Source organism: Onthophagus taurus, chromosome 7 (genome assembly GCF_036711975.1).
Source record: "Onthophagus taurus isolate NC chromosome 7, IU_Otau_3.0, whole genome shotgun sequence".
In the NCBI taxonomy this organism is placed as follows: Eukaryota; Metazoa; Arthropoda; class Insecta; order Coleoptera; family Scarabaeidae; genus Onthophagus; species Onthophagus taurus.
Window position 1 is genome coordinate 24,039,402 of NC_091972.1, and position 15,182 is coordinate 24,054,583.

General features: G+C 33.6%; 2 protein-coding genes across 7 annotated transcripts in view; one reads left to right on the forward strand and one right to left on the reverse strand.

Annotated features, from left to right (window-relative positions):
* The first annotated feature begins 175 nt into the window (after nt 1-175).
* The window catches only part of LOC111429459 (uncharacterized), a 40,764-nt gene continuing 25,757 nt past the window's right edge, over nt 176-15,182 (forward strand). For 2 of the 6 annotated variants that reach the window (XM_023065372.2, XM_023065368.2), the window contains exon 1: nt 7,477-7,558. The gene's annotated coding sequence lies outside the window, so the exon portion shown is untranslated. Of the gene's footprint in view, nt 264-7,178; nt 7,268-7,476; nt 7,559-15,182 lie in introns of those variants that run through there. The other 4 variants (XM_023065370.2, XM_023065371.2, XM_023065369.2 and 1 more) reach the window with 4 other exon arrangements.
* Nucleotides 5,683-7,209, reverse strand: LOC111429461 (uncharacterized). Its single transcript, XM_023065374.2, has 2 exons — nt 6,176-7,209; nt 5,683-6,111 (listed from the first exon to the last, which is right to left on the reverse strand). Exons 1-2 carry the CDS (start codon nt 7,207-7,209, stop codon nt 5,703-5,705), a joined length of 1,443 nt encoding a protein of 480 aa, XP_022921142.2. The 3' UTR covers nt 5,683-5,702.

A 15,182-nucleotide genomic window follows, 5' to 3' on the forward strand; every position in this document is an offset into this window, starting at 1 on the left:
GTAAAACGTCATGGTTGAAGTCATGACAACACAAATTAGATTTTTTGAAAGGATAGGCAACCAAATTAACTTAACGTATATGTGTGTAGCCTAGCCTTAACGAGAAATACATACTTTCCAATCCTACGAACTAATAAATTAACTAACATTATGTTCTCGTGTTATTAGAAATAAAACTAGAAACTTCCGAATTATACCGCGAGTCTGTTAATCGACTTTAACATTGTGCGATAAGGCCAGTTAAAAAGGTAATTGAATCGAGGGTGAGTTTTGGTAATTTGTTTAATATTTATTCGCGTTACTCGTCTTAAATTAGTTTTAGCTGTACTTAACATTATTCCAACCCCTATAAACAAAGCATTATTTACTTTTATATATTTTTTAAAATACTTATCTTACCAGTTTTAGAACTTAGAACCCAATTCTTACAACAACAAATTTTAGTAATTAAGTTAATAAATTGTAATATGACACACAAAAAGGTTTAGAATATATAAATCGTTTTTTAAATGATAACCTAACATACAAATTCAAATCGGATGGAATCGGATAAGGGAAGTGGCTATGTCCAGCAAGGGTATTCAGCCCAATTAGTCTAACTTCATTTCTCCTCAAAGGGATGGAAAAGGTAATTCATCAATACCTTTGGAATGGAGTGCTTGTCACTAATCCACTCCATCCTAGTCAACATGCTTACCAGAAAGCAAAATCAACAATTACTGCTCTTTGACTAGCACTTAGAGGAGGTAATTACAACCAAAGAGATAGCCCCACGTGCTTTCATAGACATGGAGGGTGCTTTTGATAACACCTCCTATGAATCCATAGAGAAGGCTCTAAACGTATAAGATATACATACGGCGACGATCAAATGGTGTATAGCCATGTTGAAAAGTCGGCAGATCACAGCTAGTCTGAGAGACGAGCCGTTGACTATTAAGGCGTTAAGAGGATGTCCCCAAGGGCGAGTGCTCTCACCTCTACTATGGTCCTAACATCCTAACAAACAATGGATTCAAGATTCAGCGGTGTGCTGATCACCTGGTAATCACAATCCGAGGTAAATATGACACATCAAACCAGATCTAACGCAGGCTCCTAGGAAGGAACTGGGGTCTCAAACCACGAATGGCTCATTGGGCCTACGTAGCAATAATCAGACCCACGGTCCGCAGGCGACTTCGGCCTCACATGTTTGGTGACCAAAAACAAAACATAAGACAGTACAACTATAGCTAGTACAAATCTAATAGTGGTTAGCATGTCTTAATATAACGGATGCAATGAGATCTTGTCCGACGGCTGCTCTGGAAGCCCTAGTCGGTCTCACACCACTCCATTTATATATACAAAAGGAGGCACCTTCAAGTGCCTTATCACTGAACAATTTCTTCACTCAAGTTGATGCAGGGTGTGGGGGTTTTCTCACATATTATAAAATAATAGAATATTAGTATTTTTTGAAAAAGATTTTGTATTTTGAAAATAAAATAATTGACTTCTTTTGCTGAAGTCTATAATTAATAATAAAAAATGAACTTATACATAGTAACGTAAAAACAGATTTCTTGATTTTTTAAAAAGGTAGTAAAATCAATGTGGCAGGGAATATGTGCAACGCCACACAGGATAACCTCAGAGGACATCTCGAAATCCTCAATCACCCATGTCTAAATCACTTGATTGAAATTAAAACGTACCTTATACCGATAGAATACAATTTCAACCAGCTGTATAAGGTCATATTTAGAAGCAGGGATGATTGGGCGAAGGGTGAGCCTCAACTAAAAAGAGGAGCCCTAGCCTGGTACACCAATGCTTCAAAGACAGTTAGATCCAGAGTAGGCATGACCATCAGTGGATCAAATAGCCACATTAAACTGCTCCTCAGTTCGGGCATAATTATTTTTCAAGCAGTAGTTCTTGCTATAAACTTCCGCACCGTGTTGAACCTACAAAAGGGACAGAAAGGTGCATCCATAAGCATTTTCACAGACAGTTGGGCTGCTTTAAAGGCAATTCAGGTCTACACGTGTGACTCCGCACTGATCAGAGAATGTACCGGCAACCTGAGAGAACTTGCTAAGGGCAATGATGTTACTCTATGGTGGGTTCCAGATCACAGCAACATTGAGGGCAATGAGAAGGTGGACAAGCTTGCCAAAGAGGCAGCGAATCATTGGGCCCCAACCTGGTTGTGGACTACAAAAAAGCCACCTAAAAGAAATAATCAACTCTTGGGAAGCCTCAAGAGTAGCTTTAAACTGGAAAGAACTTTCAGGTCACAGACAAGCGAAGAGTATGATAACTCCGTCGCAAAACAAAACCAAAGAGGTTTTATGCCTCAGCAAAGAGGATCTAAGGACACTCTAAGGTTACTTGACCGGCCATGCGCCCCTAAAATACCACCTCTTCCACATTGGACAAGCTGAGGATCAAACTTGTCGACTTTGCTGCGACGAGTCAGAAACAGCTGAACATATACTGTCTAATTGCGTCGCCAGAGGCCGTCTAAGACATAACATTTTCGGTAAAGCTCTTTTGATACCTACCGACATAAAGGTACAAGACCTTGGGGCAATACTAAGGTTCATCAAGGACCTACATTTGCCCTAAACTTTTGGAGGGCTAAAGTTACAATAGATCTTATAGGTCGCGGTAACGAGAGGGGTGTTGAGATGTGATATTAAATAAAAGAAGTTAGTATTTTGTACAGTTTAGATATAAACACAATAGATGGCGACACATGTGTTTGAGGCTATGTTCAGAATATAAAATAACCGTTAGAAACAATAAGAAGAAAAATAGACATGGTCGCACAAGTTGTTGTTAATAGTTACCGCTAAACATTATTCATTCTCATAGTTTGTTTCTTAATATATCGTTAATGCTAGTTGTGTGTTACTTTAAAAACCATACCTGAACAAAGGGCCGCTCCCCTCAGCCCGACAAGAATAATAATAAGGGTATTCAGCTAATGTTAGGGCTGTCATGTATTAGTCTTTTAACTAATAAAACGCTCACGAATGGAATTTTAGTTTACTTTATTAACAAAAGCTATACGAGAATCTAGTTTTTACACAATCATCGTACGTGTCACTTACAGAATAATATGCCATGAAGTTGGTTGCTAATGCTACCAACATACATATAATACAAGGGCATGGTCCTTTTAGAATATGTATATCTTAGGAGACTTGTAGATGAACCGGATATAGATGATTAGAACTGGTTAGCTGCAATTATGGGGTTGCAACAAAGGTGATTTTGCAATAAAGACCTTGCATTCAATCCTCTGTGTGTTCAAGTGTTGCTGTAACATTCTTTGACTAACTATTGGAAAAGGCCTAGCCACAATGGGAGCATTACTTTACTACTCAGCCAACGTTCATTCAAGAAAGCTCTAAATTGGCACGATTACTCTTTAAATGGTATCAAATAGACTATCATTTGTTGTATCAGAGTATCTTATACATAGTGGCTAAAAATTGAATTACCGTTTCCCATATTAAGTAGCAAGAAAGTTGAAAATTTTAAATGGAACGCCTTGTATGTTTTTAAGATACCTATGCCTATTTATTGTAGTTTTGGTTAGCTGCAGGTATGGTGTTGGATTACTGCGAAGTGTATGGCGACAGGGTGGCTTATGGGGTTGCAAGAAAGGGGATTTTGCAATAGAGAACTTGCACTCAATCCTCTGTGTGTTCAAGTAATGCTATAACATTCTTTGACTAACTATTGACAAAAAATATGGGCTCTCAAAATTAAGACATTTTTAAACATTTTCTTAAGTATTTTCAATATGGTTTGTCTTAGAAAGACAAAATTTGGTAAACACTGTAATTTTATCATGAAAAATTGTTTAAGATCACTTTTGAAAATATGCAACCATGGCACAATGCTATACAGAGAGAAATCTGTCAAATTATTGCTCAACGTAGCAAGAAATTTGGATTTTCTTCAGTGCAATTATTCTTCAGCATTTCTTAAGTTAATGGTTGTTCAATAAACAGCAATTGTCGAACGAAAAGAACGTTTATTTAAAAAAAAGCACAAACTTCTTTAACAAAATAAATATAATCGATAAAACCTAATAAAACCATTCACCGCTTTTTTACTTTCTGTCTGTCTAAAATATATAACCCAACTACTGCCAACCACCGAACACCGAAAATAACTATATTGATAAAACTCCCCAACTTAACAACAATGATTGTCTGTAAAAAGTACTTTTTTCTAAAAACGCAGCATCAATAGTATATTTTTCCATCATAGCAAGTTTAAATTCTTGTACTCTCGACAAATGGATGGATACAATTGCTCTTCGTGTAGAACATGCCAAGACCTTGCATATTCTGAAATGTCTAAACTGTTGCTATCAACAGTACTAGCAGTACTACGATCTGCCAAAAAAATCCAAAATGTTTTCTTCTAGTTAGGGTGTACGAACTGACCTCAGATTCCAGTTATTTACATACTTCTGTCTTAAATTTCCAAATAAATGTCTCACATGAATGTTTTTCGATAAGAAGAAATGTTTGTCGATCATGTTGTCTTTACTTACAATTTGTTTCCATAGGCACCTACGATTAATGAAAAGATTCCAAAATCGAGGTTGTATCTTTTTGAAAATATCTAGAAAACGACGTCTAATCAAAAATTTCTTAGAGTGAAAATAATTTTAAATTGAAACAGGCTTTAAGGGTTTATGATATAATAAAAAAGTTTTAAAGAAATAACCTTTGTTAGCACTCTGTATAGCATTGATCGCGTGGTTCGATATTTCCAATAGTGATTTTAAACGATTTCGTATGATAACATTGCATGTTTGCCAAATTCAGTCTTTCTAAGACAAACCATATTGAAAATATATAAGACTGAATTTGGCAAACATGCAATGTTATCATACGAAATCGTTTAAGATCACTATTGGAAATATATATATATATATAACCATATTGAAAATATTTAAGAAAATGTTTGAAAATTTCTTAACTTTGAGACCACATTTATGGGTTTTTTACCGGCCATGCGCCTCTCAAGCCTCGAAAGGAGAATGCACAAGGGGCCCACTGGGGCCTAAGTGCGCGCGTAAAAACTACGCACTCCACGCTTACATACATACATACATACATGCGCCTCTAAAATACCACCTCTTCGACATTGGACAAGCTGAGGATCAAACTTGTCGACTATGCAACGACGAGTCAGAAACTGCTTTTTGTAATTCGCGTTTTTACCCTTTTTTTTTCTCTAAATAAAAATAAATTTTGACAATGTAGGGAAATATGTATGTAGCAGTTGGTAACACCGTAACACTTGAACCTAGAAATTTGAATTGACAATTAGAAACTGTCAAAACACCAAATTTATTTACCTGACAAAAATGTTTCATGTACACCTCCCAAAATAAGAGAAATTGCTCAGAGTCAATGTCCTCATCATTGTGGACCTTGTATTCGATGCTAAGAACGTATTTAAACATCCATAGACAAAAATTGTCACATTGACAACTAGAAAAATTAATGACTCAATGTCACCAACTTGAACTGGTTCCATAAAATGTTACTAAAATCTCATTACAGCACCCGTTTGAGTACTGTTATAGCTTTCATTACCATCGCGAATTACAAAAAATAATTTTAAAAACGTTTTTACAAAAGTGGGACTAAATGGATTAAATTAGAAATATAATAATTTATTTATTTAATAGATTTTAAATAATGATCAACATGAATAACACCACTTTCAGCAGTAGCTATATGAAGATTTGCACCACAAAGCATTTTATTGACATAAGGATTGTGTAATTCTGTAACTTGTGTAGAACAAGCAGCCGCAGGATCACTGCTCGATTGCAAACTTCCAAACCAATATTCATTTCCGGGAAATGCATTTGCATCCCAAGCATAAGAAACTACCTTTAACTTTCCAACGTGCATTTCTTGTAAACGAACATGAGGTTGATTTTTTGTTAAATAAATGTTAATCCCACCATTTGGATGACCTTCAATTGGTATTTTATCGCCACTATTATAATTACCACATGATACAGCTTGGATATAACTTAAATCTACATCTGAAATGTTATGAAGATGTGCACCTAAAGATCTAAAAAAAAAATAATAAAGGTTACAATCAATTATAGATGATTTTTATCAACTATAATTATTACATGATTCGTTGAGAAACTGTTCTAGTAAACACATCAAGTTGATGAGTTGATTTCATCCAAACACCAAGACCAATTCCAACTAAATGAACGTATGCAAATTTATTAGATTGTTTCGCTCTGGTGTTAGCTTCTATTAAAAATGTGTCCACAGTCAGAGATATTCGTTTTGAATATGTTAAATTATCAAAATAATTGTCGTTTCCTAACATTTTAAAATTTACAGAATCTTTGTTAAATTCTGAGCTTAAAAATTCCCGATACGTCATGTTTATTTTATCATAAAAGCCAGCGTACATTGAATTTATAGTTGGTGCAAATGTTGGTCCGTAACCATTCCCTGCTACGTTTTGTTCTTTATCAATAATAATGTCTTGATATTCCATAACGTTTCTTTTGACCAATCTTGTTCCAATTAAGCCCATAATAATACCTTCGTCTTCAATTTTAGTTCTATCTTCTTCTAATATACCTTTATTTCGTCTGTTTCCGTCGTTTATGAAATAAGTGTAGGATGAGACCGATAAAAAGGCGGACAATTTTATTTCGTCGTAACTAAGATAATTTTTTAATTTCAAATTGGTTTCGTCATCGGTGCCAATTGATTCCCAGTCGCCGATTCCTTCTTTGCCGTCTCTCAATTTCCAAGCATCCATCACCCCGACAAAAGTAATAGCCCGTTTTTTTAATAATCGATCCACCAAATCCACTACAGTCATATCTTTATAAATTGTTTTTTCAATTTTAGATCCAAATTTTCTTTTATGACTTAGAAAGTCTTTGTATAAAATCAAAACTTTTTCATGAATTATAGGATAAACAGATCGAATATTTCTTTCTAAAATTTCGTCACTTACAACTTTTTTTAACGATTCGCATTTTGCTGAATCTATCGGGAACGATATTGGAAATTTCGCACTAAGCTGAATCACTTCGTTCAAGGTCGTTGTTGGCATTACACATTTTCCATTGTTTATTTTACTGGGTTTTATCGTGTTTTTATGATTTTGGGACATAAAATCTTCTAGTGACATCATTATTTATACCTGATTCTTTGTGGGGCACCAACACAAATCGAGGGTAACACTTTTTAAGGTATGAAGATGTTATCAGTATGTTTAATCTTAAATAACACCCATAATACGATTATGGAGAAAACAAACAATAATATTTATCTTTAAAAAGATAATTTTAGTTCAAGTGGTGATATTTAAATAAAAACACAACTAAGCTAACCTGTGACTAACCTCAACGTTTTATAGGTACCAAGCGACGGCTATTAAACTTCACCGGTTTGTTTGCATATAATCACGAAATATTGCGCAAGATAACTGTGGTTTTAGTAATCTCTGCTTTCTGCGTACTAACCATCCTTTATTGTGTATGGTATGTATAATTTGTTAAAAGTTTTGTTATTTCACATAAAAAACAATTTTCATAAATGTGTTCTTGAATCTTCAACAAACTCTTTAAATGGATATGTGTTCCTTAATTTATCATTACAATCAAAGTCACTGGCCCCTCACTGGGTTCTTATTAGGGTTAAACATTCTTAACTAGGGTTGTATGCTTGTATTTAAGGTCTGATTGTTTTTATTTTAAAATATATTTTCACAAGAATACTTGAAATATTATAATTATTTTAAATATGGAATCTTAGGTAATTTCTAATTCTGTGAATGAGTGTGATGAGTCTAGTAAAGCACAGTAACTGTATGTACATACAATAGGTGACTGTTGCTAACTTTTTAATATTTAGTCATGTTAATCATCTTAAATCAATAATTGAATCTGTGATCTTGTTTCAAATTATCATTATATGAATATAGAAATCTTTATGAAATCATCTCATTCCTATCTGCTTCAGACTCATAACTTTTCTGGCACCCTTATGTTGTTTAATCACATGGTAACTATTCATTTTGCAACCTCTACAAATAAAATATTGTTATTTTACATTAATATAATTTTTAAAGCAATATTGGTTTCAGAATACTTTGTTTTTCTGGTCCTAAATCCAACATTTTGCGCCTATTTCGAAGGCGGAACTTGTTGTGAGGTACTATTAGATTATTATTAATTCGAAGAAGAAATGATTCTACTAAATTAAAAGGTTTAGAACACATAAACCTTTCAAATGTTGGTAACTTAACAAACCTAACCTAGAAATTAAAATGTCAAATATAAAAAAAGAAACCTGTATAAAACTATCTCACATTCGACCAATCACAAACAAGGTCATGTAAACTTATCCATGTTTAAAAGCAAAGTGTAAATAAGGTCTAACTAAACCCTTGTTTATACCGGGTGTTTAAAAATTATGTTCAGATATTTTGCCCACTTATAGTTTTCAGCAAGATAAACAAAAAAGTCTTAGTAAACCTAGGTCCTAGAAGCAGTTCGAAGAATTCGTTAATGATAGAGATATTATCAGAGCTAGAATCACTAATACTATTACAATTACATCAATCGTAAACAGATTCCTGGTTGGTTGCACGGTCATCTTATAAATCTCTACAATAAAACAAGAAGGTTTCTAAAGGAGAATCCTACCTTAATTGTTACTAGGGCAGATAAAGGTTCTATCACTATTATAATGGATAAAGATGATTACATAGAAAAATCTAGCAACTTGTTTAAAGACAAAAAAGTCTATAAAAAACTAAATACGAACCGTATTAATTGCATTCAAAACAAAATAAACAAACAGGATAAAAATCTCTTTGATAAAGGTTTCATAGATGAAGTTAGTACATTCACGACTTAATGCTACATATTTATAAAAAAGTAAATACGTAAGCTTGAAGTACACATATTACTGTACAGAATGACATATTTAGTATTCTTGTATAATCATGACTCTAACAGGCTTAATACAAATCGTTCTTTAGAAGAGATTAGGAACTTAAACGAGGTGACAAATATGTCATTTAATGCTCATGTATCTTAGGAAGAGATTCCGTATTTGTAAAAGTGCAATAGATGTGTTATTATTTCATGAATGTGTTTTTTCTGAAGATATGTGATTTTGTCACAATTTTTAGTTATTACGAAAAGGTGTAAAATGGGTTGCCTAAAATCAACAAAACACTTTAAACTAGACCTTTGGCAATTACTTGTAGGTGACTTTAGGTACCCATTAAAAATTTAAAAATAAATATAAAAAATAATTTTTATTGGCAATTATAAAATGTTATAAAATGTATTATAAATTGATCAATAATCTTTAGTTGGTAATAAAATAGCATTTGTTCATGGCCAATTTTTTTTTAGCTACTGAGTAAATAAATATATACAGGTGTCTCAGCGAGACCGTTCATTAGACGTTTCTGTGGTTCTGGCCAAAATAAAAATTTGAAAATTAAGATTTAAGTACAATCAGTTGCGTTCTCTTCGTCTAAAATATTTTCAAATTAAAATATTAAGAAATTTATTATTAAAAGAAATTAACGATGTCCTCATTTGTATAAACAATATTTACGTTATTAATACCCATTTTAACTGGTTTTAGACTCACAAGCATCAAACGTTTGTCAATAAGTCATTAAACATTTGTTTTCCACTAAGTTATATCTATGGCACTCTAAGTTAATATCGATATGTGTGCATTTTTCAAAAAACCATAACTATTTACCAAACTATTAATGTTAGGTATAGGACATATCAGGTATAAAAGATGTAAAATGAGACGGCAACGACAACTAAGTAATAAAATATTGGGGGCCATTTAAAAAAATGAAGTTAGGGTGCTTGCAAATTTCGTTCTTGCAAGCCGTTCTTGCCACCAAAACATGTTGCTGAAGCATGTTCTGAATCCTAACTTGATACTCCAAAAATCGAGTGTTCTCTGATTTTTTGAACAAATGTCTGCTAGAGCAGATATTAAAAAAAAAATTGAATAACTCGAGAACGGCCGAATCACATTTAAAAAAATTAAGTTATTCATAAATCTTGAAAATACACAAATCCAAATATGTAAAAATATATCGGGTGTTTCATTAAAAAAAAAAAGTAGGTGGCGACTTCCAGTATAACCGGAAGTGCTAGAAATCTGAAAATATTTTGGTCGAAGAGAACGCAATTGATTATACTTAAATCTGAATTCTCAAATTTTTATTTTGACCAGAACCCGAGAAATGTCTAATATCGTTCATTAGACAGACTCGCTGAGACTATATAACAGGTAGAAGATTTGTAGGCGATTATGAATGAGCTGCTGACCACAGTCCTTCAGGGTGGTTCAGTTTTTCCAAAATAACACAAGTTTTTTATATAAACGTAGGATCGCAACTCGTTTGTTTGCAAGCTATGAACAGTCAAAGTTGAGTCAAAAATTTACATTTTATTTTATATTTCGGCTGAAAGTAAACCGTATAATTTGAAACTTTGTACGTATTTACTACTGGTTAAGACCTTATTTTGAAGCATACCTTAAACTTCCCTAGCGCCCTCTAAGGGAATGAAATTTACCACCCCCTTGATTTTTTTATAAGAACTTTTTAACACTATGGAATATTAACATAATAATTAACATAATATGGGTTGTAAAGCTCATTCTTTGGGGTACTTTTTTGTCTCTTTAGTATTTTCCTTAAAGTTAATAGCTTCCGTGTAAAAAAACAAAATCTCGTGCCATGTACCGCTATGTGCCGGCATGTTTAGCTAAAATTATTCTAAAAATTGGCTCTTAGATCTTGTAAGTTTCATTTACGGTGAATCCTCATAATTGTTGATAATAATTTTTGACTGTTATTAAGGGAGAATATCAATTTTTAAATATCGTTTAAAACAACGTAATTTGTTCCGTCAGACATTCATCTTATTTATTGTTTTTCGTATGAAAATCACAATTAATTGGTGTTATTTAGTTAGTACTAGATCCTAGTAAATGCGTAACTTCCATAGCCAGCTATAAAGAAATTTTTTTTTTAATAATATCGCTTTACAGTGCATTATAGCATATTTTATTTTTTTACGCTAAAGCTATTACCTTTAAGAAAAAAGCTAAAGAGACAAAACAGTAGCAATAATGAATAAGCTTTATAACCCATATTTTTCTATGTTAATAAGGCGTTAGAAAGTTGTTATAAAAAAATCAAAAGGGTTATGAATTTCATCCCCTTAGAGAGCGTTAGGGAAGTTTAAAGTCTGGTTGCAAATAAGGTGTTAACCAGTAGTACATACATACAAAATTTTAAATTCTACTGTTTACTTATACCCGAAATAAAAGATAAAATGTAAATTCTTAGCTCAACTTTGACAGCTCATAGCTGGAAAATAAAAGCCTTGTGACCCTATGTTTATATAAAAAAATTGTGTTATTTTGGCAAGTACTACATCCTGGTAAAGTTTCCCGACTAAAAACTGAACCAGCCTGTATATTTCTGAAATATCATAAATAATACAAAGTTCTTACGGTCAAAAATAAAATACATAAATAAGATAAGTAATAATAAGCTATTTACAATCAAAATAAATACAATCAACATTATTAATATATTCTTTTCCTTCAATTTTTTTTATTCATTTCATGTAGTTAGGTACGAAAAATAAAAATGCATGAATATCGTTGAAATGGAGTATAGTGCGACATCTCTTAATCATTGGCGAAACTAAACCGATTTTTTTATCAATTTTACGAACCCAAGAGGTTCGAATCGCCACCTTAAAAGAAAATCATTAACCACTTACAATTCGACCTTATCTAAAGCATACTGTCTCCCAAAAATTCACAAAGAGGGTTGTCCAATGAGACCGATAATTTCATCTGTCGGTGCGGCCACCTACGATTTTGCTAAGTACATAACCGAGATTCTTACGATTTCCTTCGAAAACAGACAAATTATAACGTTAAAAATGTATTTGAGTTCGTGGATAACCTTAGAGGTTGCAATATGAGAAAAGGTTATGTTATAATTTCACTTGATGTAGTTAATTTGTTCACTAATATTCCTATTTCATTAGTAAAGAACATTCTAACCGAAAGATTTGATTACATAGGTGAACATTTTAATATAGATAAGGTGCTTTTTTTTGCTTATTGCATTTGTGAATTGAAATTACAATTTTACTCTTCGAACTTTTTGTTCAACAAATAAATCTATGGCCTTGTCATAATTTAACTAGTGTGCAATTCGATTTTCTATCGCTAAGATTGCAAGACTCGATAAGCGTTCCTGGCACATAGACGATCGCAAATAATTTTTAATTAATTTTAGTTTGCTAAAAGTTCGCTCACAGCTTGCGGATCTAGTAGGAAGCGTAGAGTAAATTCGCAGGGCAATACAAATATTAGGAAAACCATCTTGCAAATCATGCGCATAGATCTGTTGCAAGGGATAGAAACCGTTAGCCTTTTCTATATCACCAAATAAAAGCGGAGCTTGCTCTTTAATAACGTAGAGTTCCTGGCAGAATTCAACGGCGCTTAAATCTCGCTCGTATTTTCGAGCCAGATCTGTTCCATACTTTTGCAGTTCTTCAATATTCGCCCGAATAGTTAAATTAAGAATAAATTTAAAATCCTTTATAGCAGTTAAGAGATTACCTGCCTCGTACTTAGTTTCTGGAGCATGAGCAGTTTGCTTAACTTCTTCTAAGGCTTCCGCTATTTCTGGCAAATTATCTAATATTGCATTCACAGCAACATGTTTCACCAACCATCTCGTCTGACTACTTCCTTTTAAATTTGTTTTAACGTATTTTTTCATAATGTCCCACCTAGTAGTGGAGCCAACAAAAAAAGCAATATACTTTTTGAATCAGTCCCAATAGGTTAATAGCTTCCTGGCATGATGAGGCAGAATGAACATCTACAAGATTTAAGGAATGAGCCACGCACGGTACGAACTCGGCCAGCTCATTCCTTTCTGCAATCCTGGCTTGTACACCTTTATGGATGCCGGCCATACTGGACCCATTATGAGAAGATTGGCCACGATATTGTCCAATATCTAAATCATCAACTGACAATTTTTCTAAAATCTATTGATAAATGTCCTCTCCTGTCTTTCCAGCAATTTCTATGAAATCAATGAAACTTTCTTTTATTTCACACACATCGCCAGTTCTTTTTACATATCGAATTACCTGGCTCATTTGTTCTGTATAGAATACATTATAATAGTATTAGATATTTTGAACTATGCCTACGCGCCTCGCGAATAATATATATTCGTGCAGCACGTCTCATTCCTCGCTCTGGGTATTGGTCGAGTTGATATGACCATGAAATTTCTGTACTTGTATTATCATTTATTCTGTGGTCAAAGTTAAGTAAATGATGAGTTATCCATTCGTCTGTAAAGTGTGAATTTGGCCGCCCTCTGACCTTGCCGCCCGGGGCATAGGCCCCGGCTTGCCCCCCCCCCCTCTACATCCGAAGCTCATGACATCTTAACCAAATTTAACAATTACAACTCCAACATTCAATTTACGATAGAAAGGGAAAACGAGGGTGGTTGGGTACCATTCTTGGATACAAAGGTGAGTAGAAACAAAGATAATATCATAGAATTCAATTGGTACACCAAACCAACATTCTCTGGTAGATACATTAATTTTCACTCTTTACACAAAACTAAACATAAAATTAACTTAATTAACGTACTTGCTATGAAAACACGAATAGAGCGGATATGTAATCCGCAATATCAAAAAGAAAACCTTTTAAAATTACGGGATATATTTATTAAAAACAGTTACCCTAAGAAACTATTAAATAAGATCTTGTTTTTAATGTTGGATTCCAGGAATGTCACCTAATTAGTTCAGAATGACGATCCGATGAAATACACCAAATTACGTTATATTCCCGAATTAATAGACAAATTGATAAAAATTTTAAGACACTAGTAATATAAACATCAAAATTGTTGAACACTACCCATATACCGTTAACAGAATTTTTACTAAAACTAAGGATAAGGAAGACATAATGTTTACTTCTAAAGTTGTGTACAAAGTATGAACGATTGCGATAGATGTTATATTGGCCGACGATTCAGTGGTTGAAAAATAGGTTGAGACAACACAAGAATGATAAAAGAACAGAAAAAAGAGCGTGTGCGTTGGCACAACATAGTCGTGATAACGAACATCAGTTTAACTTTAACGAAACACAAATACTGGACATCGAACGGAATTATTACAACAGACTATTCCTAGAAATGTACCATATAAATAACAACAAAACAGTTAAACTAACAGTTAAAAACTGAAATCGCCTCACACTTGACTTTTACTCATATTTGTAACCTATTCTGGAAAGGTACATCTTCGAATAATATTGGCAAAGTGTTTCGCAGAAATTCCAAATAAGTTTCACCAGTTAAGCGATTAGGAAGAATCGTTGGTACTATCAATCGGTCACCAAGTATACCAAGCCAAACATTTACAGAAAACTTATACTGGCTTCTTGATTGCACAACAACGTGAGAATTTTCATCCCCCCAAACGTGATTGTTATGAACATTCAAAATTCCGTCTTTTGTAAAAGCAGCTTCGTCAGTGAATAAAAACTAACATGAAACATCGGCTTTTGTGCAAGCTTCTGCAAAATCACTTCACAAAATACTCTTCTCGAAACGTAGTCCGAAGCGACAAGTTCTTGCACTCGTTGAACATGGTAAGGATACAATTGTTGGTGACGTAAAATTCTCCAAACTAGAGAAGCATTAATGCTTACATTACATTACATAGATTACATATTGGGTAGGCGCACCAACCAACTTTGCACCGCGACCCTAAGGATCTATTGTACTCCGATAGATAACGTTATCAAATTTCACCGTGCAATTCAATATTCTTAATGCGACCCAAAAATCGAGAATCTGATACGGTTAACAGCAGGCGGCAGCATAAAACATGCTCAACCGTGTCCGCTTCCTCTGCACATAGTCGGCATTCAACATCGTCGGCTAGACCCAACAAGTTGAGGGGTGCTTTTAATCGACAGTGCCTAGTAAAGACACCCATTAGAACTTTAATGCCGCTACGAGCAAGTCCTAAA

Excerpts from the sequence above, each read along its gene's own strand:
- LOC111429461 (XM_023065374.2), bottom strand. The coding sequence starts at position 7,209 with ATGATGTCACTAGAAGATTTTATGTCCCAAAATCATAAAAACACGATA. Across the intron at positions 6,112-6,175 it reads ACAGTTTCTCAACGAATCAT|ATCTTTAGGTGCACATCTTC; the intron begins GTAATAATTATA and ends TTTTTTTTTTAG.